Here is a 23,616-nt window from a genome sequence, read left to right on the forward strand (position 1 = left end):
GAAAGTGACACAGCCTTTTGTAGAGGGACAAGGCCTGTAACTCACAAAATGCACAGATTAATGAGACCAATTTGCTACCAAAACCCTTTCGGTTTACTATCAGAGAAGGTTCAACCATCCTAAAATATGCCCCGACATAACGGGCTTCATTCTAGAAGTTCCCTCATGGCACAATATACTGATTGAAAGATTCATGTAAACTCACAAAGAACTTGGTCCCACGTTTATGTCTGTTGAGTGAAAAAGGTCAATAACCACAGCAGCCTCCACCAAACATCAAAGAAACATCAGTCTTGCTTCTTTTGTGATCCTTTCATACGTGAGTGTCAGATGAGTCCCCCCCCCCCACCCACCCCCCACTTTATTGTGAATGACATACATCCGCAGAGTAAAAGCACTTGATGCCAATTATGTAAAAATGTTCTGAACGGACAAGAGTATACAGAACACTTAATTAGCATACAACAAAGAAAGCCTTCGTGAGTTCAGATTCCATGAACTGTAGTTCGAACTCAACCTCAACATCAATGTTATAAATCTAGACCCAGGATTCAGTCTGTGTACTTATGCATGCTTGTTCAAATAATAACACAATATTTGTCTTCTTTTTTTTTTGGTGTTTTTATATATTTTCTTAAGTTTGGATCACTTGCATTTCTCTTGAAACTTTCCTGCACGTCTCGCCTGATGTATCGGACAGATGCGATGAGGGTCAAAGTCAGTGACCCCTCATGTTCAATTTTGCAGGCTGTTAATTTAAGGCTGGGATGAAGCTGCTCCCTCTGCCCTCTACAGATCCTGCTGTTTAACAATGCTCCTGTTTTTGTATTGTTTTGCTTGTTTGTTTGCATAATGTATAGGCGTACTTCAAGCAGTGCACACACCCCCGCTCTTTAAAGAAAAATGCCTCAGCCGTCATCCACTGAGTCTGTTATATGCAGAAACACATTGAGCCACGTGACATAACTGCTACTTACTCATTTACTCTCGTATTTTTTTTTTTCTCCCAGGATTCAATCTCATGAACAAGTAACGGCGCTAACCGACATCTCTGTGGGCCTTGGCGCTGAGTGACAGCGCCTGGCAGTGGGCGGGGACAGGAGAAACCCAGACTTCAGCCAATCTAAGCTTCCTCTCTGTTACAGGCGCAGAACGCATGCCAGGATCAACGTTTGTTTTTCTCTCTGAAGGCACCGTTTCTCCCTTTTTATCGTCTGTCGCTGTCATTTTTCATAGACCCATTTCGTCTCGAACTATCCGCTATACCGTTCACAACCAAACTATGCAGATTTTTTTTTTTTTATTATTCTATGACAAAGAACACATTTTTTTTTTTTTAATTCACACTAGAATATTCACGCATTCACAGTGCACAAGCTTGCAGTCTAAAAGAATGAAAAACATCCTGTACAAAAGAAGGTCTGACTGGGCATTTTGTGTTTCCACGTCCACACCGGAGCACTATGGCTTAAATTATGAATTTGTTCAGGCATTTCTGCTCTTCACTATGCCTAAAGACAGGTTAATATCCTCCTAAGCACATTACTTTTTTCTATGCCTAACCGCTCTTCTTATTCACACTTCTGACGAGGGGGTCAAATCGAAGATACTGACTTTTGATCACTCATGTTAAACACCTCAGGACATAAAGCGAACAAATTTGGTCCATCTTAGCCATTCTGAGGTTTCTCCATGCTTGGTAAACAACTGGAGACTGGTTTCAGATGACTGTTCCTTGATGTGTGATGTGCTCAACCATAGCACTGTGGAGGAGGTGATACTCGGGGAACCCATCCACCTCTCCCCATTGGCTAATGGGTCACCATTCCTCACTTTTGTGCAGGCCAATAGCACATCACTGTCCCTACTCTCCCCACACACACCATTCTGAGGAACAGGTTAATTTTCTTGGTTTTTGGGAGGGGGGGGGGGATACAAGATAATCAATCGGCGTGGAGCAGGTTTTCCTACAACTGCCTGTATGAATTCGTCTTTTGGTACCGCAACCAGACTGCCAAACTCAGACTCTTTTAACTGCGTCATAATGCTGCGCCTTCACTTGTATTTTCGTGTTTGCATTAAATCAAGCCGTGTTCAAAAAGGGGAAGAAAGATTAAAGGTGTGTAAACATCTGAAAAGAAAAAAAAAACAGAAAAAAATGGAATACGGAAACCTCTTTTGGCCAAGCAAGCATGCTAATTCTATACTATATCCCTCAAAATAATGACGATTAAAAAAATATATAACATAAAAGGCAGTTATTTTTGCACATAATCTTTTAACACAAGAGAACATTAAAACAACTCATTAGCAGTGAAAATAACTGTGGCGATACAGCACATAATAGAACAGACATAATTAGAAATAGTGTGTGTGTGCACAACATAAAGGCGTTGTTATCGGATAAAGCTACATTTCCTCTCGGTAATCTACTCTGACTGACGGAGATGTTGTTCCACTTGAGAGAGATTACTCACACAATTTCCCCAAAAGAGTGCCCTTCAAGTTCAATTTTGTTTCCCTCCAATAAATCAAGATAGAACTTAAATACAAGATCTTGTTTTTTTTTTTACTTTGAATGTTAAAAAGTACGCTGAAAACAAAACACAAAACAAAACGCAAAACAAAATAAAAATGAACTTGGGGGGGGGGGGAAAGCATGTACACAAGATCTTATTCCATTCTACAGATCTACAAAGTCGTTGCTTGTTCTGAAAACTCATAAAAGACACTGAAGAAAGAAACCATTTGTAATCTCGTTTCAATGTTGTGGTGTGACGTCTTGAAGAGCTGTGACTGACGTGTTCCAGTTGGGCTCGATCATGCTTTGACCTCATCCCCGTTTGTTTGAGCGGCTTCGTTAGGGTCCGTCTTCACTTCCGACGGGGTTTTCTTAACATCTGTCTCCTCTGGTTTGCTTTTGTTGTCTGCTGGGACCATCTTCCTGTGGGGACAGACAGGCGCAGAAGCAGAATGGAGTGAGGAATCCCTCGAGGAAAAGCAGAACGTACTCTTTCTTCAGTGCGTGACATCAGACTTGCAGTACTGAGCACGTTTCTGAATCTGGGTAATGAAACATACCGCAGGGTAGCTATCTGTCACAGCTAAATGTGACCCCGACATCCGTTACCATTTTGCACAGAGAAAATGGACAGATAGGGGGATGAACAGGTGAAGAAGAGGTACGGCGTGAAACAGCATGCAGATGAGAAACAACCCAACCGGAGGAAGAATAACATGATGATGGAGGATGAGGCCCAGGAGGAGAGTACAAGCCCAGTTAGCAGGTCCCTGTTGGCTCTGCACACCGTATCTGCTGCTAGATGCACTGGATAAGGCTGCACCGACAACCAGAGTTAGGATTGTCCAGCCTAATTCATTCAGCCCCCCCAGCAAAATGCACTTTGCAAATTCCCCCCATTTTCTGCTACTCCGGCTGCACTGCTGCCAAGAGCAAAACCATTTGAGGAACCGCTGTGAGTTTGGCCTCAGGATAAGTTGGATAAAAAATTCTGGGAATAATTTAAGAGTCACAATGCACATGATATCGGAATACTGATTGGAACCCTCTCAGAGGAGGGGGAATTATCCGGTCTTTCTCAGCAACTCTGCTTTGACTACTGAGACCCTCACTCGACCTAAGACTCTGGGGTGTACCTGGACTCAGGGAGTATTTCAGAGGGGGGGGGGCGCGATCTGAGTTGTGGATTTAACAACAGGGTCTCGCATTTGTGCGTCACTCCCATACTCCGAGGGGCTTTTGGCGCTGAAGTCGGAACAGCCCGTCGCACGTCACTGGCCTGTGTGGATGATGCCTCCACTCGGCAAGCCGGTGAGTCCCGTTGCCTCATGGGCGCTGGAGCGGACGGGCAGCCCCCCCCCCCCCGAGTGTGGGCACGGCTCCCACTGTACCAAACAAGGCGGGTGACGCCGCCGAGACAGCACTGTGCACGCCGCCCACGGATTAACTCAGCATTTTTCTAAGAGACACATATTCAGGGTGAGGCTGTACCTTGGGCCTTGTATAAACAAAGCCGTTCCACAGTGTCATGAGTGAAGGCTGAAAAATCCCACCCAGTTTAGATTCTCAGCGGTAAACAGGCTGCAGAGTGCGTGTAGAAACACAACCCAGACAGCCTAAGGAGAACTGTGAAAATTCACATGGCGCTCGAGGATTACCGAGGTTTATAAGGCAATTGTTGAGTGAAGAAAGCAGGGCATCTTACCCTGAGTTTGCTAGAATTACCACAAGGGGGGGATGTTGCAGCCGAGCAACCTCACGTCGTCTTTGCCGTCGTCTGATGCAAAGATGGGCGGCTGCAAGCCTGACTCAGATTTGTTTTGATTATTATCAGTTGATGCAATTATGTGAATCGGTGTCTGTAAATTTCCCACAGTATGTGTGTGAGTATTTGTGCTATGGTGGACTGGAACCCTGTTCAGGGTGTCCCCTGTCTTGCTCCCTGTGCATCCTGGGATAGCTTTTGGACTACAAACCTGTACTCGATATGCAGTCATAGAATTTGTATAAAGGCAGGGATGGGTATATAAGAGGCATAATTAAGTATATACACCTGTTCATTAACTGATTAAAATCAGATAAATAAAATGTCACTGCAGACTGTCAACAAATTAGGCATTTTCGAGATTTTCCAGAAAGAAGCATTTGTCATTGTTTGAAAGCATTTGCTAATAGAAAGCCAGATGTTTATGTACAAACCCAGTTGATGCTGGGCACATCACTGACAGACTGGGAGGATCTTGCACACAGTGCTGTCACAGCTGAGATGAAAATGTATCAGGCATAAGTTTAGACACTTGCACTACAGCGTCTGAAAAGATCTTCGACGGAAATCGAACACGAAACTGTCAAATGCACTATGGATGAATTTCAGTCTGTAACTGCAAGCAATGTTTTAGGCACGAATTAGAAATGTTTCTGCCGTTAAGTTCAAGGCGAGTCATCAGCCAGATCTTGGATCCCTCACCAGATCGGGAAGAAGCACTGTGACAGATGTTAAGCGTCACCAGGCGATCAGAGGCTGCTGTTGTGTGTCAGCCGCTGGGTGATTGGATGCAATCACATCAGATGGCTAAATCAAGAGCATAAATCGTTTTTGTAAAGCCTGCTGAATATAAGATGCATCAGAAGGAAGCAGGGAAGTAGGGATGCAGAGACAAGGGTGTGAAACGTGGCATCCGATGATGACTGAATAGATTCCCTTCCCTGGTTCTTTCCGAGCAGAGTCATGCGTTCCAGCTTACAAAACTTGTGAGGCAATGCGAGCCGGGAGAGGTGGAGAGAAAGCGATGTTCCCCGAGTTATTGTAAGGTGTGAGGTACCTGGTAAATATTTTACAGCTCCCTACGGAAGCCTTTGGAGATGTGTCGGTATCCAGCAACTTTGCGAATGCTGAAGGGCCAATGGAAAGCAAGACTTGTGGGATGTGATTTTGTCTTGGGGAAGATGCAACTCAAAGGCTCTGAAATATTTAAGAAGCTTCCTTCTTCTCCAGGGGTTGGGCGAGAGTCATGGTGTGATTTTAATCTTGACTCCCTTGGACTCACCACCCTTCTGCAGCCTTTTCAAGGCAGTTCCGATCCAGACTATCAGCTCTGAATTTATAGCTATACACTTAAAAAATATATATGATAAAATCAAAAAGTGGGTAAAAAAACGTGAAAGAGGCACCTGGAAATCTGATCTGTTCAATCTGCAATCAGTCCTGGAGGCCATTTTCTGGAGGCCACCAGAGAATCCACTCCCATCTGAAGGAATGTCACGGCTAAACTGATTTAATATGGTCCCGTTCCGTATTTAACCAGGCTTGGACTATGTTTCGTGGTTTGGTTTGCGGGGAAACGCCGCACAATGACAGAGGCTCCCTGGAGATTTACGTTTGAGTATCCAAGCAAACAGAATGAAGTAGGAGGCATGCTAGGCTAACAAAAAGCTGGTCAGAACTGGTGCGTTAAGCTGAAACAACCCTAACACAATGCTAAACATAGCTTTCTTCTCATGAAGGAATGCTTACCCTGCATCCGTCTATAAAGCCGCCTCATTCCATAATAGCACTCCATCTTCTCTTTCTCCTTTTTTGTTTAATCATGTCTATTTACTTGCAATGAAATTGTTTTTAAAACAACTAAGTGTGCACTTCTGGTTTCAATTTGCTCAGTGAAATTGTGAGGCAGCCTGACTCAGGTCCTCAGCGATGTTAAATTCGAACGACTTGGGAACTAGAATTTATTTAATGGGATTAATTCATCATGTCAATTGATTGACCTCCGGGCTAATGGTTCATCCCTGGCCAATTACAGCGAAACGGGATCTTAAAAAAAAAAACAAAAAAAACAATAAACAACCCATGAATCTCAGCGAAACACTATGTCTGCTGATGCACCTATAACCACGTTTAAACCATAACGTGAAGAAACTTTAGCGTTTGAAACTATAGCAGCCGCATGGAAGACACTCATCATGATTAGCATCTTGTCAAACCAAGATAGGCAGAGAACGTATCCTGGAAGACCTGGATATCAAGATGTGCAAGGAGCATTCCCTGTCAGAGGAGGACATCGAGATGCCCAGGGAACATCTCGTGGAAGAATAGGACATCAAGATGGGTAGGGAATGTCCCTTCCCCTACATCTACAGGCTAGTGAGACCCATAAGACCATACAGTCTTACCGTTTCCTTCAGTTCCTTCCTGATGGGGTCCCATCTATGCCTGGTCCTCACCAGTGTGTGTGTTCATGAGGGAAATGGGGAGGGCTGAGCTACAGCAGAGTGACTGGTGTGGTGCCCGTTATAAAGTGGTAGAGTTAGTGTGAGAGCATGCATGTGGCAGGACAGGAAACACGCAGATGTCACACACACACACACACACGGGTTAGACACACACAGAGGAGACGTAAAGGAAGCCATACTCGTCCAGAGCTGCTGTGGGGACGGCGCTGGAGTCTGCAGGGGGCCCGGGGGGCTTGCCCAGAGCATCAAACACATCCTTGGCAAGGTCAGTATCTGAGGGCTGGAGGGGTCCTCCGTCTATCTGAAAGTCTTGGTGCTGAGAGGGCTTGACCGCATTGTCGGGGGCTGTGGCATTTGGGACTGGCACTGGGGGGCTTTTCGGATCACTACGTGGTGGCTCGCTCCCGGGGGGCTTTGGGGCTTCAGCTTTGGTAGGCTGCGTGGCGGGGGCGGGGCTGGGTTCGGATGCAGGGGTGTGGTTCCCCACGGCGTCGGCAGTTTCCGTGCCGCCGGGCGCCTTGGTTACAGGGGCGTCGCTCAGGTCGACCAGGGGGGCCACCTTAGGGGCAGCTTCAGCGGGGGTGGCGGTGGGTGGGGCGGGAGCAGCCGTGCTAGACTTGGGGGTACTGGATTGGGGGACTGGGGGGGTGGCTTTGGCGTCGGCAGCAGGGGGCGCAGCGGCGGTGCTGGAGGTGAGCGTGGTGGACTCACTAGCGGGGCTGTTCTGAGTCGTGACAGAGTCAGAGTTAGTGGTGACAGAAGGGAGCAAGTCCACCACTGTGGCAGTGGCGTCAGCTGCCAGCCTGCAGGAACAGGGCAGAAGAGAGAGACACGATGTAGAGCCAGTGAGAGCGAGGGAGGGAGAAGGAGGGATAGAAATAGAGAGAGAGAGAGAGAGAGAGAGAAGGTTGGGGGCCAGAGCGTGACATGTTGTTACAGAAGCACCAGCCACAGGAAGATCCCCCCGGTTAGCAGAATTAGAGGAGTTAACAGAGGAGCAGTAAACAGAGCAGTAGAAGCTAGATTACATTTATGCAAATGCCGTGCTGACAGAAGCCCACTGCAGGGCTCAAATCACGAAAAAAAAAAAAATCCAATTTCCCTCTAGTCGTTGGAAGACCAAGCAGAATAAACCTCAGTGCCGCAAGGAAACACAAAAACATACTGCTCCGAGTCCAGACGGACACGCACTTCTTGTTTCCCAGGCCGTCGGGAGGAGAGCGAGAGCGGAGGAAGCGGTGCAGGCCAGCTGCAGGCGACGGGACCGGCTTGGCGTTTTCCCGCGCCAGTGACCCGCGGCCCGTGTCTACTACCCATAATTCAATGGCCCCCATTTCACAGTAGCTAACCATAGGCATAATCCCAACTGCCCGATCTGAAATTGCTTACAGAATATACTACACACATAAAAATATAGTATTAAAATGAACCATTGGTGAAATTCACACGTGCTCACAATTTAATTACTGCTCATTATTATTCCTGCTTGGGTATAAATGGGTCCTCTGAGTGGGTAATGCCGATTTGTAGAAACACGGCTGCATACTGGCGATACAAACCTCTGCCTTCCATAGTGATGCTGCCAATCCCAGAATTATTCTCTCTGCCAATAGGCTATTTTAAACAGAGGTTACAGTCAGGGTGGGTGACTTACTCAGGTTCTGTCAGGGGAGTGGTCTCGTTGGGTTCCACCTGGCCCCCTCCTTCGTGGTTGGGTGTGCGCTCCTCCTCGGTCCTCACCTCCACGATGGGCTCCTTTGACTCGTCCTTCCTGCGAAGGGAGCGGCAAAGTCATTTTTGGTAAACCCCCATCCGTGGCCAGTTGCCAGTCGCATGATGCTGGGAATGTGGCACCGCAGATGTGATGTCAGAATGTGGGTTTACCCCTTGTCGTTGTGGGGACTGTGAGTGGGTTAGGGCTACACTGATGAGTATTCCTACACTCCTAAGCCAAGATCTGCAGTGTGAAGCTGTGTGCTGAGGGAACACCAATGCTACTTAGCACTGAAAGCTGCAGCTTCACATTCAGAGGCTCAGCTGACAACTTCACCCAGAAGCAACTCATATTTTCAGTTTCTATTTTCCCTCAAGAGACTCAGGTTAAGTAGCTTAGCGCAAGGCATGTCAAACAGTGACCTTCAGATCAGAAGCGCACATCCTTCACCCCTTGTAGCATTTCGCCAAGGTCTCCATGCAGTACCTTCCAAACGGGAGCAGGATCCCTGCTGTTGTCTGCGTTTGTGAAACTCTGGAGAAGTTCACTGAGGCCCACTCACGTAAAAGCGGCCTTCCCCTCCTCGATGTCCTTGTTCTTGGAGCTGGGGCCCGGCTTGCCGCAGAAGTTGACGGCGATGCACATGAGAAGGCCACACTTGTTGAGGAAGTAGCACGTGATGTCTACAGCCACCAGCAGCAGCAGGAAGATGACGACGAGGATGCCCACGATGGCACCTGTGCTCAGGCTGGAGCCGTTGATCATGGGGTCTTCAGGACGAGGGGGAAGGGAGCGACACAGAGGACAGCATTGAGTGGGTTATAAAGGACCGCCAGTAAAGATCAGGATGAGTCTCACACAACATCACACTCAAATTCATTACTCAAGCAGAACATCGAGTATAAAAAGCACTTTGCTGGAGATAATTTTACCTTTTCACACCAAGATCATCCTGGAGAGAAAATCTTTGCAGAAAACTGATTTTTAATCAAATCACAAATTACAATTTTTACGTAATGGGTCTTTTTTCGTTAAGCAGAAAACAATGTGTATTTAAAAAGTTTACTTGCCTCAACAATACTTGACTGGTGGAGTACAGAGTACAAAATACATAAAAAATAATACAAAACAAAGGTTTATTTTTTTGGGCAGACAAAAACACAACATACTTACCAGGAATAAACAAGTTCATATTCATGGGAATATGATAATTGCTACTTGCGGTCTATTTGTAACTAATGCATAACTAGTTTCTCTTTAATTAGTTTTGCGACCAAAATTTTAGTAATGCCTAAGACACAAATGAAAAAGCAACTAAAACATAAATGTTATAAACGAAAAAATAAAAAATAAAAAAGGCCAGACAAAGATGAGTCCATTCCACTCATTATACAATGTAATTTCCTGTCGAATCAACCTGAACTTTTGTTGTATTATATTTATGTTAATATTTCACTCGGTGCTTTAGTTGTGACTCTTCAAATAACCTCTGAATTTCACTAAGAGCTGCTGAAACAGGACACTGCAGAAAACCGTATGTTCAGGTTCATTTGACTGACAATTACTCATAACACAAAACACACAAATACTACAAACTTTGGTGATTCTCAAATTTTAATGTCACAGGTTAGATGACAAATTTGTTATTCTCAGTACTTCAATTGTTTTCGGTGTCAAACTTCAAACTAAGGTGATGTTAAAAAGGACATTTAAAAGGTATTTGATTCATTATTCTTTCCTCTAAAACTATACAGGTTCTCAGCAAAAACCTTGATTTGGAATTTCTTCATAGTCCTGGGAGGTCTGGCGTATCTTAGCAACATATCAAATGCATATAATTGTACAGAAAGAAACCAAAAGAACATTTTAGCAAATCCAAACAGCACAAGTGTATGAAATTACACATTTTTACACACATAATACATTGGTGACAGGAAGACCTTGATTAAAATTCAGTATTGGCTCCACCTGTTGTTGCAGTTCCACCTGATGCAATATCTTTAGCACGAGGATCTATGTGCAAATACAGTGTAACGCTCACTGGGGGCTTGTGTAATCTAACTTTATTATAAGTAGCAGCCTGTATACAATATAATGAAGAAATCTAGACCGACAGAATGAAGGTACAAAGTCTTGCCAGCGTACAAAAAGCTAGTGTCCTTGCCCCCGTTTGGGGAAGTTGAGACTCAATTTATGAGGGAGCTCTTTGTGAAGGGGTCAGCCAACTTGAAGAAATGGGCCCTTAACTGTTACCTGATCTGTAGCTACTGAGGTCTAAGCCCCTTCCCAGCACAGAAGGTGCTAATACACCTGGCTGTGTAAGATTGGGGTGGGAAGAGCGGTGGCAGCAGTGGTGCTTGGAAAAGGTCTTTTCCAAAGCAATGTTGGACGGGAGCGAAGAAAGCAGGTCTGCTGAGTGGATGTGACTTCCTGCTTGACAGGAAGTGACAAGTAATTACTGCGGACTAGGGATCTGTAGCAAGCAACTGGCTACTCGTTAAGGCATATTTTAACACCCTTAAACTTCACTTCTTAGTTTCTTACTATGCTCTGATCTCCTGTATGGTCTCAGAGATGAATGATGACAGTTTCGCCCGCCAAGCCCACATACGTGCAGGCACGTAACATTAAAGTACAGTCTGGCTCTCTTTAAGCCATCGTGTCCTGCCCTCCTAAGCCCTTTTTCTATGCCCCCGTGGGGCCTCAAATAGTCATATCAGCTCTAGGGATCTTCCACAGGAACACGCACTCCTGTCCGAAGCCTTACGGGCATTTGTGTGCGCCGCGCTTCACCTTGCGGAGCAAATATCCGAAAGCAGAGTAACAGGGGCTCTCGCAGTGTCAGCATCACCTTCAAACCGCGTCAGGGCTTCTGGCATGACATTTTTAAAATCTGCTGACAGCAGCCAGATCGCAGAGAGCAGGACTGTAACGTTCTCAGAACTGTCACAGATGAAAAATAGTTTTATCTTAGCTCTAGGCTTTACTCTCCCCTTACATTGAAAAGCACCGATTTTAACTATCGTTTTTCATCACCAGCAAGCATGAATAATATTCTTAGTAAGGTCTGGAACAGGCATAATTTCAGTACTATTTTTGTCGTTATTGTTTAGTTATTAATCAGTATATTACATTTTGAAATTATTACAAAAACAACATACTTTTTTTTCCCTTGTCACTTCTGTACGCCTTCATCTGTCACCTTAAGCAGGTACTGTACTATCAGCGGGAGACAGCAGAGAGCCCACTGGGGCTCGTACATCCACCGTGTTACGCCGAGTTGTGCTAAACTGTGAAGTACCAAACGTGTTTCTCTCCGTCACTGTTTATTGGTCAGGCCTTCGGCAGGTCAGCCGCACCCTGGCTGATGGGAGTCAAGTCACAATGGGAACGTCGTGGATATGTTTACAAAAAACACGGCCACCCACATGAAAGAACATCCAGACAATAGGCCGGCAACCATGGCACCATTGCGTGGATACACGCCTTGCTCTTGTAATGAGCTTGTCGCATTTTTGACCACAAATATTATTCACAGTACGCTATGTCTGTACCCTTTTCCCCATTCGAGTCGAGCAGTTTCCCCACACTGTGCTCCTCTCCTGATTCCAATTTCCATTCCGTATGATCAGAAAAGCAGCTGATTGGTGAAATGGTACAGAGTACGGAGGCACTGGAAATCGTGTCAGACACTGGAGTCTCATGTGACACAAAGTGCATTTGAATAAAAGAAAAACCCAAATTTGAACTGAAATGATTTAATTGGCACATGCAAAGTTGGGGGGGTTTGGTGCTGCTCCACTCCAATTAAAAACATAGGAGGGGGTGGTAAACGGCACTGTATATGGTATGGTATGGGAGGGGTGGGGGGCATTCCAACTGGGTGGTAGCTCGTGCAGTCTAAAATATTCATACACCCAATTCCTGCGTGGGGCCCCCACAGCACACCAGCTCACCACAAAATCAGCAGGATAGCAGGAATCGAGAGGGGGAAGCCAGGTTGCTTTCAATGTTTACATTTCACAGAATAAGCGGTAAATACAGATTTGTTTGCACGCACCTGCATTTCAGAGTTGGAAATTCACAGTTACTATTATGTCCAAAAGAAAAAAAAAACACATCACTATATTATTATGGTTCCTTAAAACCCACAATATTTACTTCATGAGATCATAGCATAGGTACAAAAATCATGTTACAGGGTGTCGTCAAATTACAATATTCAGACTTTTCGGCACGTATCCCTTTTGTTAGACAGTCATAGCATTTAGCGTTGAACACATAATTTTTAAGCAAAAAATGAAGGGAGCAAAGGAAGATGCCAGATTAGTGTTGGAAAGAAAATAACCTATAACAATTATATACATTTGTCACAACATAATTAGTATCCTCTCTCGCGTCGCTGAAGACTACAGTCCGGTTTTCATGCTTTAGCACGTTAGCACTGTGGCTAGCAGAGGGCCATGGGAAGAGGACATGGAATCGAAAACCCTTAATGAGCGCGAGTCTCCTGTAGACGTAAAACCCGTCCGCTTGGGGTTGCACAGGCCCTGCGCTCTTCCTCAGATCGTCAAATGATCAGACTGATTATATTCCAACAAATTAGTACCGAGAGTGCCTTTCCTAGCTGTGGGGGAGGGGGGGCAGCAGCTTTGTTTACAGGGGATTTTAAAATGCCAACTAAAAAAATAAAATAAAATAAACATCCAGAACGATTAGGGACCAAGCACGCTACCTCGACCATTTCGACATAAATTCATATTGCTTTTTTTTCACTTTTGCACTGGGATCGAAGGTATAAAAGCAAACGGCCAGCCAGGATGTGAGAGGGCAGATTTTTCTCCTCCTGGCAGGGGGGTGGGTGGGGGGGCAGAGACGGTTTATAAGAGCAGGAGCACAGTTAGCGTGGAGAGGGTGAGCGAGAGGAGGGTGTAGGACACAGAGGAGCAACCCAGGGTGGCTGGGATCACGGACGGGACACGACACAGACAGATCACACGTGAAGGGGAGCCACAGTCAAGGGACAGGAAGCGTGTGTGTGTGTGTGTGTGAGTGTGTGTGTGTGCGCGCGCGTGAGTGTGTTTCACACATAAAATCAATGTAAACATAAAAAAAGGAAACCGTATACATGACAATGGGATGGTCCAGTAGTTTCCACGATCCCACAGGAAGGGGGGAGGGGTGGGAAAAATGGGGAAGAAACAAGGGAAGAGGGAGAGAGAGAGAAAGAGAGAGAGAAAGATAGAAAAATAGGTCAAAAATACCGAAACGTAAGCTTTAAAGGTAAATCGAAAGCAAACCAAAAAAGGAAAGAGGGATTCAAGCAAGTTAGAAAAAATAAAAACCCAAGCGGTCTTCAATGAGAGAGTAAGGAGAAGCGACGTAAAATAAGCACAGTGGGTTAGGGTGCTGGGGATGAGGCCAGTGTAGCAGGCCGAGATGGAAAGGGCTGAAACAGTCAACGATGCTGGATTATGGTAAATATGCACAGGAAGACACTCAACAGCAAAGCAGGACAAGTTCCCTGGCAGATCAACCAGCATTTAGGCTCATCCTTTAGTCAGTGTAACTCCAATATCGGCCACTTTAGAGAGCACTAAAGATACAAAGTATCTGGATAATTAAATCAAACACTCAAGCGTGGTCAAAAGTAAGATCAGATCAATAGAAGTTGGAAACTTTGTGGCTCTTCACATATTTAAATGATGTTTGTTGTTCTAAGCCAGTGGTTCCCAACCTTTTTTAACTCACGGCCCACACAGCCAAACACATATGTTTCCGCGGCCCACTGCAAAAGAATTTAAACGATCCCGCTTTTTGTGTCGGGTTAACTAAGTACTCGGAAGCAAGGCTGTTAATTGTCTTTATTGAATAAACTGGTAATTTATTTAATTATATATCAAATTATGATTTATTTGATTTTGACTAGACATTTTTTATTATATTAACAATATTACAATTTCTATTAATAATAATTGGCGGCCCCCCTGCAATACCGTCGCGGCCCACTAGGGGGCCGCGGCCCACAGGTTGAAAACCACTGTTCTAAGCTATACACAGCAGGGAATCATGCCCACAAAAAGCTGGTTAAGGTGTAATCTCTGCAGCGATGATATGGTGAGTGAGTAAACAGATGAAGAGGTGAACTTGTGCCACTAAGATATGCATCTAATTAATTGGCTATTTTTGAGAAAAGCTTTGTTTAGTTACCTTAGCTGGGGAGATTTGGATTGGACAGTATGCCTGCCATGTCTTCTAGACCAGTTTAAATGACTACCAATGCTCTATTCTTGCTACGGGATGTCCCCCCCCCCCCCACCCCCAACAACAGTTGTTCATATTTTGCGAGTCGCTTTCTCCAAATCCCAGCCTTCCTTCACTTTGCATTCAGAGACTCGCATTTTTCTACATAGAAAACTTTTGCTTTTCGAAGTAACTGATGTGGTACAAAAAGTACATTATGCGCACGTCAAAGGAAAAATAATGACAGTATTAATACACACATTGCGTGTCGGCATCTGTGTTTCACCTCAAACGATGCCGCCGGACAGAAAGCCGATAATAAAACTCTGCTGCTGTTTTTTGGATCGTCTTTGCAGATGTTGCAGACGAGTTGTAACAGATGTAACAGCGAAAGCCAGCGTTGCGGAATGGGGGGGGGGGGGGCTGTGCAGTCGGGTGGATGCCCCCCCCCGCTACACCATGTAGGGATATTCAGTGATCCAAACCTCCCGCTGCTATAGGGGTGGCGCCCCAGCCTAAGCGTGCTGGGGGGGGGGGCGCTATCTCCGTGCCATGCGGCGCCGGATGTGTTATAAAGCTAGGCTTCTGTAAAAGCGCCGGTGTGTTAGACCCCGTTTCCAAGCATCGACATGCAAGACCGAGCAGCTGCAACCCCACCAATGCTGTAAAGGGGAGGGGTGTTCAAGGCTCCGGCCGCAGCCGGGCACCAGGCAACCTTGAACTCAAGGAAGCGGGGGGGGGGGGGCTTGATCAGTCAGTGGGGAGGCAGCACAGTTGCAAGATGCAAACGTTCATGGGCACAGCACTGCCAACGGGACAAAGGGCGACTGAGGTTGGTCATACCAGGGATGAGGGGGGGGGGGGGGGGGCGACTCCGGCTTTGCCAGTTACTGCCTGCCACCATGGAGGCACGGAAGCAGGACTCACTGGAGCTGTTAAGTGGTGTCGGGCTGTGAGGAGCACCGAGCCAAAGCACCCCCCCACCCACCTCCCTCCCTGACTGTGGAGCCATAAGCGGCACATTTGTTTTGACTTCCCAGTAAAGACGGGGACGCTTTAAGAGCATCGGCGCCACAGTAGCTTGGTGCGAGGAGCTCACCCAGCCTAGACCCAGCTAGTCTGATGCTTTAAGTACATTAATTAGCATCAGATTTAGCGCAACACGTTTGTGGACTTGGTTAGTGCAACAGGCTAGCCGTTCTGGAGCTGAGCCCGGTTAGCCTGTCAGAGGGGCCGCGGCTGGGCGCCGAGGTCCGTTGGCAGTGCTGGTACTCGCGGCGCGGGGGACTGTGTGGGCAGGGCGGGGGGAAGCCGTGGGGCGGCTGGTACCTGGAATGGCCGTGGGCTCAGCTAAGGTGCGGAAGCTGAAGGTGCCGGCCTTGGACTTGCCCTGCTGGTTCTCCGCCACCACGTGCACCTCATACTCCGTGTTCCAGTCCAGGCCGCTCAGCACCACGTGTTCGCTGTTGCTGGGCAGGCGGATTTCTGGCTTCCAGTCGGACACGTGCTTCTGCGGGCGGGGCGGCACAGAGGACAGGGCGCTCACTGCCTAGTCATTACCCTCACTATCGGTGGCACAACTGCACTTGTATCCGATTGGTTTCCATGGTTACCAAGATGCGGTCCTTAACACAAACCCAACAAAGACCAAAGTGCTTCTCAGTCAGTGTGCAGAAAAACAAACATCATGCAACATTCTTTCAATAAAAAGGATATTATATACTGTATTTAAAATCTATTGACGTTAGCGAACATTGCACTTTCTAATTATCTGCCATATTGAATACCTCTACTGTGAGATAGCCCATTCTAAAGGTTGCCCCTCATAATGTCGGCCATACTAAATACCCCTACTGTGAGATAGCCCATTCTAAAGCATGCCCCCTATACTCACAGCCTTGTATCTAACTAGGTAGTGCTTGATAGGTGACCCTCCATCATCCTGCTTGATCCAGTTGACCTTGAGAACATTGCCCGTCGACTGCAGCTTGCCCTCCAGTTTGGGGGGGTTTGGCTCTCCTGAGAACACAGGGGGGGGGGGGGGGTTGTCAAAATGTCACCATGCCATTTATGGGCCATGTTTTCTTCCTCCTTTCCACAGCTGTCCCTTGCTTGTTTAAGATTGCTGCACAACCCAGCTCACCTACTCTCCAATTAACTTTTTAAGGAAAAGCATAAATAAAAACAGGCACAAGACAATGGCTGCTGATACTATATTTAATCACTACTAAGTACATTAGGCTGGTCTCTTCCGGCTGCTTTTAATAAGCTAACCGGGTCTTGCCTAACTCATTAAGGGCAATCAGCCTTTCTGATGGGACATATTCCGTCAGCTGTCCATCACATAGCAGGGCAGCAGCCGTGACCCGGCGTCCGGAGAGGACGCACGGACATGGCGTCCATTCCACGCAGACCTCATTATCGATTCTAGCAAAACTAAATGGCAGGACAACACGCTAATTAGCTCCAGCATGTTGCCTGGACATGCTACACTGTAATGTTTAATTATGTTATCAAGGGCAAGCGGGGGGGGGGGGGGGGGGGGGGGAGGCGGTCGTGTTATCTGTTAAGAGCATTTGCAGCTACATGGAGAATTAGCACAACAATTAGACACGCATGGAGAGGTGACTGTCACGGACACTCCACCCCAGCTGCCCTTTTGGTCGACCGCTCACCCTCTCCTCCTGCACCTACGTCACTGAGGATCCTGAAAGCAGCCTGCTCCGGTAAATCACACGATTTATCGCGGGCAGGAACCTGAGGCCTTTATCCAGCTTATATCCTCTCAAACACTATATAACACTGACTCATAATCGCTTAACGTACATAACGATAAAGATAAAGCATCCATTTTGAACAGATCCAAATCCAAAAAGATTCTTTCTCTGTGGCCACGCCTAATTTCACTCCTAATCTTCTTCCTTTCCGTAAACGTGGACTTGGAAAAAAATGGTAGCATTTAAAAAAAAAAAAACAAAAAACTCCATATGGAGGTTAGTGAAGAAAATCTGATTAGGAATTAGCCGTGTGACCTTGAAGCATCGATTTCAACACGTCGTGCCGAATGACACATGCGTTAAGCTGTTTTATCTGATTCCAATGGGCTGATGGATTTAACACTGCAGGAAAGTCCGTTCGCAATAAGGACTCTACAACACTGCTGGAATGTAAATAAAAGGTTAGTAGCAAAGAACACAGTTCAGCACCACAGCAAACAAAAACAAATATACAAATGTGAAGTTATATATTATATATAATACCAGTACATTGTACTCCAGTATGACCACCCCATTCCCAGTGAGGTGAAGGCTACCAAGATGCTAAGAAGAAAGTGCTAATCAAAACATGCACTAACATGCAACATCCTCAGCTCGGTATGCGATTGCTTTTGGCTTATTTTGCGTCCCCTTGTTTTGAAATCGTAGCGAAAGTCTGCCTTCGGTGCAGGCGATGGAGTCACATTTCTACCTAACTTCTGAGGCTAAATGTTATCTTGCTTTACTGGATGTAGCCAAAAGCCGCACACTTCAAACGAGTATCACTTTCGCTTCTGTCACGGTTTGTTACTTTTATTCGATTTCCATCCAACCATCTTCCATAACGTCTTGTCTCGTACGGGGTCATGCTGAGCCTGCAGCTAATCCCAGGAAGCAAAGAACACAAGATAGGGGACACCTTACCTGATAATTTGTTTCATTCAATAAAATGAATGAATTTATTGGATTGCTTTAGAATTTAAAAATTCCGCTGTCGGACCATTTACCAAGAGAGCAATATGGTTGCAAAGTTACACAAACGGTGAAAACCAGTAGGTAAAAATGGGACTCCTGACCAGGCCTGATCGTGCAGACGAGAGGCTATTTTTGTCCCTATTAACAGACAGTAGCAACAAACATTTAGGGTTAGGCACACGCAAGACAAAAACTAACATGCAAAAGGGAGAGAAGGTAGAGAGAGGCAGATGAATAAGTGGAAGCGAGAGGAATGTGCATGCCGCACAGTTGCATGAACTTCGCTGTTAGTCTGAATCACGTGGAGTCATATCGCTCAGGAATGCTTCAGCACTACATTAACAGCAACAGTTCGGTGACTATATATGGAAGAATGTGGCAATAAACGAATGGGAAATAAAATGAACATTCGCAACGAGGGTTTTGCTCCGTGGTTTCATGTGATGGATTCAGCCATTACTTGGTTTTGTAAAAGAAACAGTTGTGAAAGACACACTGGTTCCGTTGATGCGTGGGACTGCGCTCCACGGTTCCGCTTCACATCGAGTGCTAATGGCTCTTTAGCAGCAAGGCTTTTGTGCTTAAATTACGGAGCAAGATAAAAAAGAAAAGCTGATCTGGTTGCACGTTTTATGGCAACGGTAGTAGAGCTTAATTAATAATAGTGCATATAAAATGGGAATTATGACATGGTTCCTTGAAATCCTTGAATTACTTGATGTGGTACCAAATTACAGCTAATTTAAACCATTCACAAGAATATGTGTTTGGATAATTTGATCTTTTCTTAAAAATATCCTGGCAGCTATCTATTTGGAAGACGTAACTACAGAGGCATTCTCATATCTTACAGCATCATGCAGTTGGCAACAATGGAAGATAATCTCCAGCTTAAAGCAAAATGATGGTATCAGAAGGTCATTTTTACTTGAGTTTGGATATGGAATGGTTTGTTAACAAGGTTAACAAAAAATGTGGGAAAAAAGTTTGTTAAACACAAAAGAGTAATGGAGTATATGGTTATAAATGGTGTATGTTTTTCTGAACGAATTGGACCAATCAGAACAAAGAGTTTACCTTCTGTTCACCAGCGTAGACGACATCATCAGCACCATGCAAGAGCCACATGACAAAGTCACATGATATGCACGCACATGATTGGTTGAAAGGAAAGTGGAGGAGGTCACATGGAAAATACAAAAGAAATAAAAAATTGATGTAAACATGAGCAAAGAACAAAACAAGACAGTTAAAGACCAACTTGTACAAACTACACAAACAACTAAAAAGTAAACACAACATAAACATTTTTAAGACACTGAATACAAAAAATATGGACAGCAAGATAGATTCATGAAGCACAAGGACCATAAATTTTTTTTTTTAACAATTCACAAAACATTCAGAAGCTTTTTAGGTCTTACTCCATCATTAGACATCTAAGTTATGAGTTACTATAGTGACAAGAGATGGAATGTACCAACTCCAAAGCTTGTGCTAGCTTTGTGGATTGCTTTCAGAGTTTTTAACGGGAATGACAGCTGAACGTCCCCTTCACTTCATGAATCTACTGCAGCGATACAGCATTTTTGGAAGCCGACGAGGCAAACATCGAAACTTTTACAATTGTACTTTTGTTACACAGCGAACACAAAATACAGCCAAAAAGTCTTTTTAGCATCACATTTGTCACCATGAGTTAAAGTAAATGTTCCCGAACAGAGTGAATAAGGAGGGATGAGAGGGTGGACACGCTGCAGAATTTTTAATACTGATGACAAAACAGATCCGATAACTGAGGAGCTGAGCGCGGTACGTGGACCGTACCTGAAAAAATGCCTTATGTAGACAAGTTAGTCGCAGGAGATGCGGTGGAGCACAGAGTAAGCAATGTTCTCATAACACCCAACGTCAGAGCAGAGCTGATGGGGCACCGCACAGGCAAAATGCCCTACAAGCTTGTGCGGCTTCTGAAATTCGGGATGCTGCAATCTTACCCATAAGGCCGTAGGCCTCTCGACCACAGAAGTCCTTAACCTGACCCTCATATTGAAAGAGGGTGACATGAATGTCCGTGTCTGGCAGCGGGGGGCAGGGGGCAGGGAAACTTGGCAGAGGTGGGTGATAAATGGGTGTATAGGCAAGTGGTCGGCCTGTTTGCTGAGGCGTAACGCCATAGCGTAGAATGTGAAACACACAGCATACTTACCCGCATTTTCCTGTAAGGAACAAAAAAACATCACACGGAACCCATTTCTTCAGTTCCACAGCAGATATGGTACATTTCGCAGCCGCAGTCAGATTCACATTTTGCATTATGCATATAGACACCTTCATAATCAGATTAGACAGGAATTAATCTGCTTTTGCTGCAATGCAAACATCCTTCCTGGCCATGGTTACACTCTGCCTCACCTTTGTTCTGTATTTGACATTTCCACCTAAACAAAACAAACAAAAAAAAAACACCACGGCAAATGGAACAAAACAATCCCTTCGTTTGTGAAATACGGATTTGCCTATCAGGCCTACAAAATCATTAGCAGCTGTCCTTTGTTTCTGACATTTGGAAAGGTTGTTCCATCATCCGTCTTTTGTCTGGCTGCGTGAGAATTACTTGCAAGACATCTTGTCTTTTGCTCGTCTGCCATTTCTAATTGCCGGTGACGTGCACAAAGTCATCTGGGGAGTGTGTATGTTGAACGTCGGGCTACGAGGACGGTGCAGCGGGCCGTAACCACGTCAGGCCCATGCTGTCATACTGTAAACGAATGAGGAGTTTTACAAATCAGACTAAGGATATCTGTGGAAATGTGCCCATAGGTGAATTGCTCCATATCAGCCGTGTCTATAAACCAGCTACCAAACTCTTTTTCCCAATTACTATTTCTTTTCCTTGATGATATACATTTTACCCAAAGACATGCTGTAAAATGGACGACGAGACAGATTAGTTAAACATCAATCCGGTATCACCTGGACCTACCAACTGAAGCTAGTTATTTTATTTGAGGACAACACTTAAGACTAAATGCAAACTGTTTTCCGGCAATGTAACTGGAGGACAATGGTTACTCTATCATCTACATAAACGTAGAATGTAATTATTTCCACTGGGGGCATGAAACAGCTGAAGTCTACTTGCAAATTCACCTAAACCTGCTGCTTCTCCATTTCGTTGTCAAAGCGTTTGAGAAAGCTTTCATCATTCACGCCTAAGGGGAAACATATAACGAATGACAGTCGCAAAGGCGAAACTGTCACGAAAATTCCCATCCGTCATATTTACATTTGCATGTTGAGAAGCTGTCTGCTGCTCGAGCTACAGGTTACGACCGCTACGGCGTTGCGGTGAAAACCCGAACCACTCGTCGAAACGGGTGTGATATCTCCCGTGGCGCACAGCGCCTTGGGATTTGTAAAACTGCTTTGCTCTGTCCTCCACAGAGACAGAATGGCTTTAAGCCAAGTCCTGACCAGCTGCAGGCTAACTGAACTTACTGAAGATGCACCGTGGGATTAAGCTTCTGTGACTCTCCGAGGATCAGCGATGATAGGCGGCTAGTTAATTAGCCAAATTTATATGCGCTGCAGCATCAAGCTGCGCTTCCTGCAGGCCCAGTGAATACACCTCAGTGGCACACACTACTAGGGAAGACCTCTGCTAGCATTAGCTTCCAGCACTGCTCGACCATCTGACATTTTCATACTGTCCAAACATCACCTGAAATCGTGAATCGGCTCCTTATGAGCGGCTGGTGGTGCTCGCTGTGGTTACCAGTGGAATTGGTGGATCTCACTGATGGGTCTTAAAACCCTATAACCCCCGTAGGATTGTTAGGAGAGATAAGCAGGAGCAGCGTACAAGAGCGCGACAACCTACGTTGTATGTAACATGCAGGACAGAGATACCTCTTTGGGGGGGGGGGGGTGCCAGGCAGTGAGTGAGAGAAGCTTTCAGACATTTCAGTTATCAAGGTGCCTCCTCACCTCTAGCTAATTGATCACATGCAGCCTGTTGAAATCCATAAAATACGGACGGAGGTCCAATTAGCATGCGGCGTTTAAACGGCTCAGTGTGAGAATTTCACCCGTGAACGAGTTTTACTCGAGGAAAGCGAGCAATCATTTCACCCCGCTGCTTAAGCTGATCGCTTACAGATAAATAAATAAAACAAAACAAATAAATAATCGGGACCAGAGTGTTTTCCTTTTATGATCAGCGCAGAGTGAAGAGGTCACAGTATGATGAACGCTGTACAGTTTGCCTTCTGTGTTTAGTTAATGCTCCTATCGGTAGCCACTTACATGGACGTCACAGCCGGATTCAAGAGGTGGCGGTTAGAAAACGTGCCGTGTTGGTCGCAGAGCCATGACAAAAGAGAATGAACTTCTACTGAAGCAGTGTTAGTTTAGCAGGTTGGGGGGGAGGCGAGTTTGCAGGCTTGGGGAAGTGACAGCCAGGCTTACCCTCAGTCCCAAATCCCTCACCTGGGGTCAGCTTGCGGGCAGTACTTTTTATGCTACTTTGCTGTGATGCATTATGGGTATGACGGAGAGCTAAGCAGGCGGGGGAGGGGGTAGCGCGACAGCATGGAAGGTACACACACACCCACACCGTCGGCATACTCACTAGAAGGTGCAGTGCTTGGAGAAATGGGGGCTGGAGTCACTGATGGAACTGAAAGACGGCGAGAACATGGTGAGGGGAGACGCTTGAGGGTTTGCCCCCGACCTCTCAGAGATCAGATCACAGGCACAGTCACGCAAGGCTACCTGGGCCCTGTAGGCCACCAAGGCGGGGGCCAATTCACCAAGGGTTACTACAAAATGGCCTACCTTAAGCGAAGCCTTTCCAAAAAAAGTACAGGATTCCATACAGAAGGACAATGTAGTAAAAATAAGTGAATTACTAGGTTTATGTATATAATAGACTTCAATTATATTGTCTTGAACTCACAAACAGTTTTACGTATCATGTACTGTATATTAATTCTATGTGGAAGCTATGCTATATACCAATGTTCTTACTCAGTGTCTGATGTTTTAGCATACATCACTTTTTCAGTGAAAGGCTTCTTGGGCAGAGACACATTCTGCAGATGACAAAATGCTGATCACTTCCATTTGACCAACCGTACAAGCTAAGGAGAGCATGACTTAAACAGGGGACACCC

The 23,616-nt window shown here is 45.6% G+C and overlaps 1 protein-coding gene across 14 annotated transcripts in view; it reads right to left on the reverse strand.

The window, feature by feature from the left end:
* Positions 1-549: 549 nt before the first annotated feature.
* ncam1a (neural cell adhesion molecule 1a) overlaps positions 550-23,616 on the reverse strand; it is a 164,534-nt gene continuing 141,467 nt past the window's right edge. For 4 of the 14 annotated variants that reach the window (XM_072701879.1, XM_072701878.1, XM_023813598.2 and 1 more), the window contains 7 exons: positions 23,073-23,120; positions 16,603-16,727; positions 16,038-16,218; positions 9,028-9,235; positions 8,406-8,522; positions 6,931-7,554; positions 550-2,944 (listed from right to left, as the gene is read on the reverse strand). In XM_072701879.1, coding sequence (XP_072557980.1) covers positions 2,821-2,944; positions 6,931-7,554; positions 8,406-8,522; positions 9,028-9,235; positions 16,038-16,218; positions 16,603-16,727; positions 23,073-23,120 — 1,427 coding nt within the window. In that variant the 3' untranslated portion in view covers positions 550-2,820. Of the gene's footprint in view, positions 2,945-6,930; positions 7,555-8,405; positions 8,523-9,027; positions 9,236-9,584; positions 13,426-16,037; positions 16,219-16,602; positions 16,728-23,072; positions 23,121-23,616 lie in introns of those variants that run through there. The other 10 variants (XM_072701883.1, XM_072701882.1, XM_072701884.1 and 7 more) reach the window with 5 other exon arrangements.

Source organism: Paramormyrops kingsleyae, chromosome 18 (assembly GCF_048594095.1).
Source record: "Paramormyrops kingsleyae isolate MSU_618 chromosome 18, PKINGS_0.4, whole genome shotgun sequence".
NCBI lineage: Eukaryota > Metazoa > Chordata > Actinopteri > Osteoglossiformes > Mormyridae > Paramormyrops > Paramormyrops kingsleyae.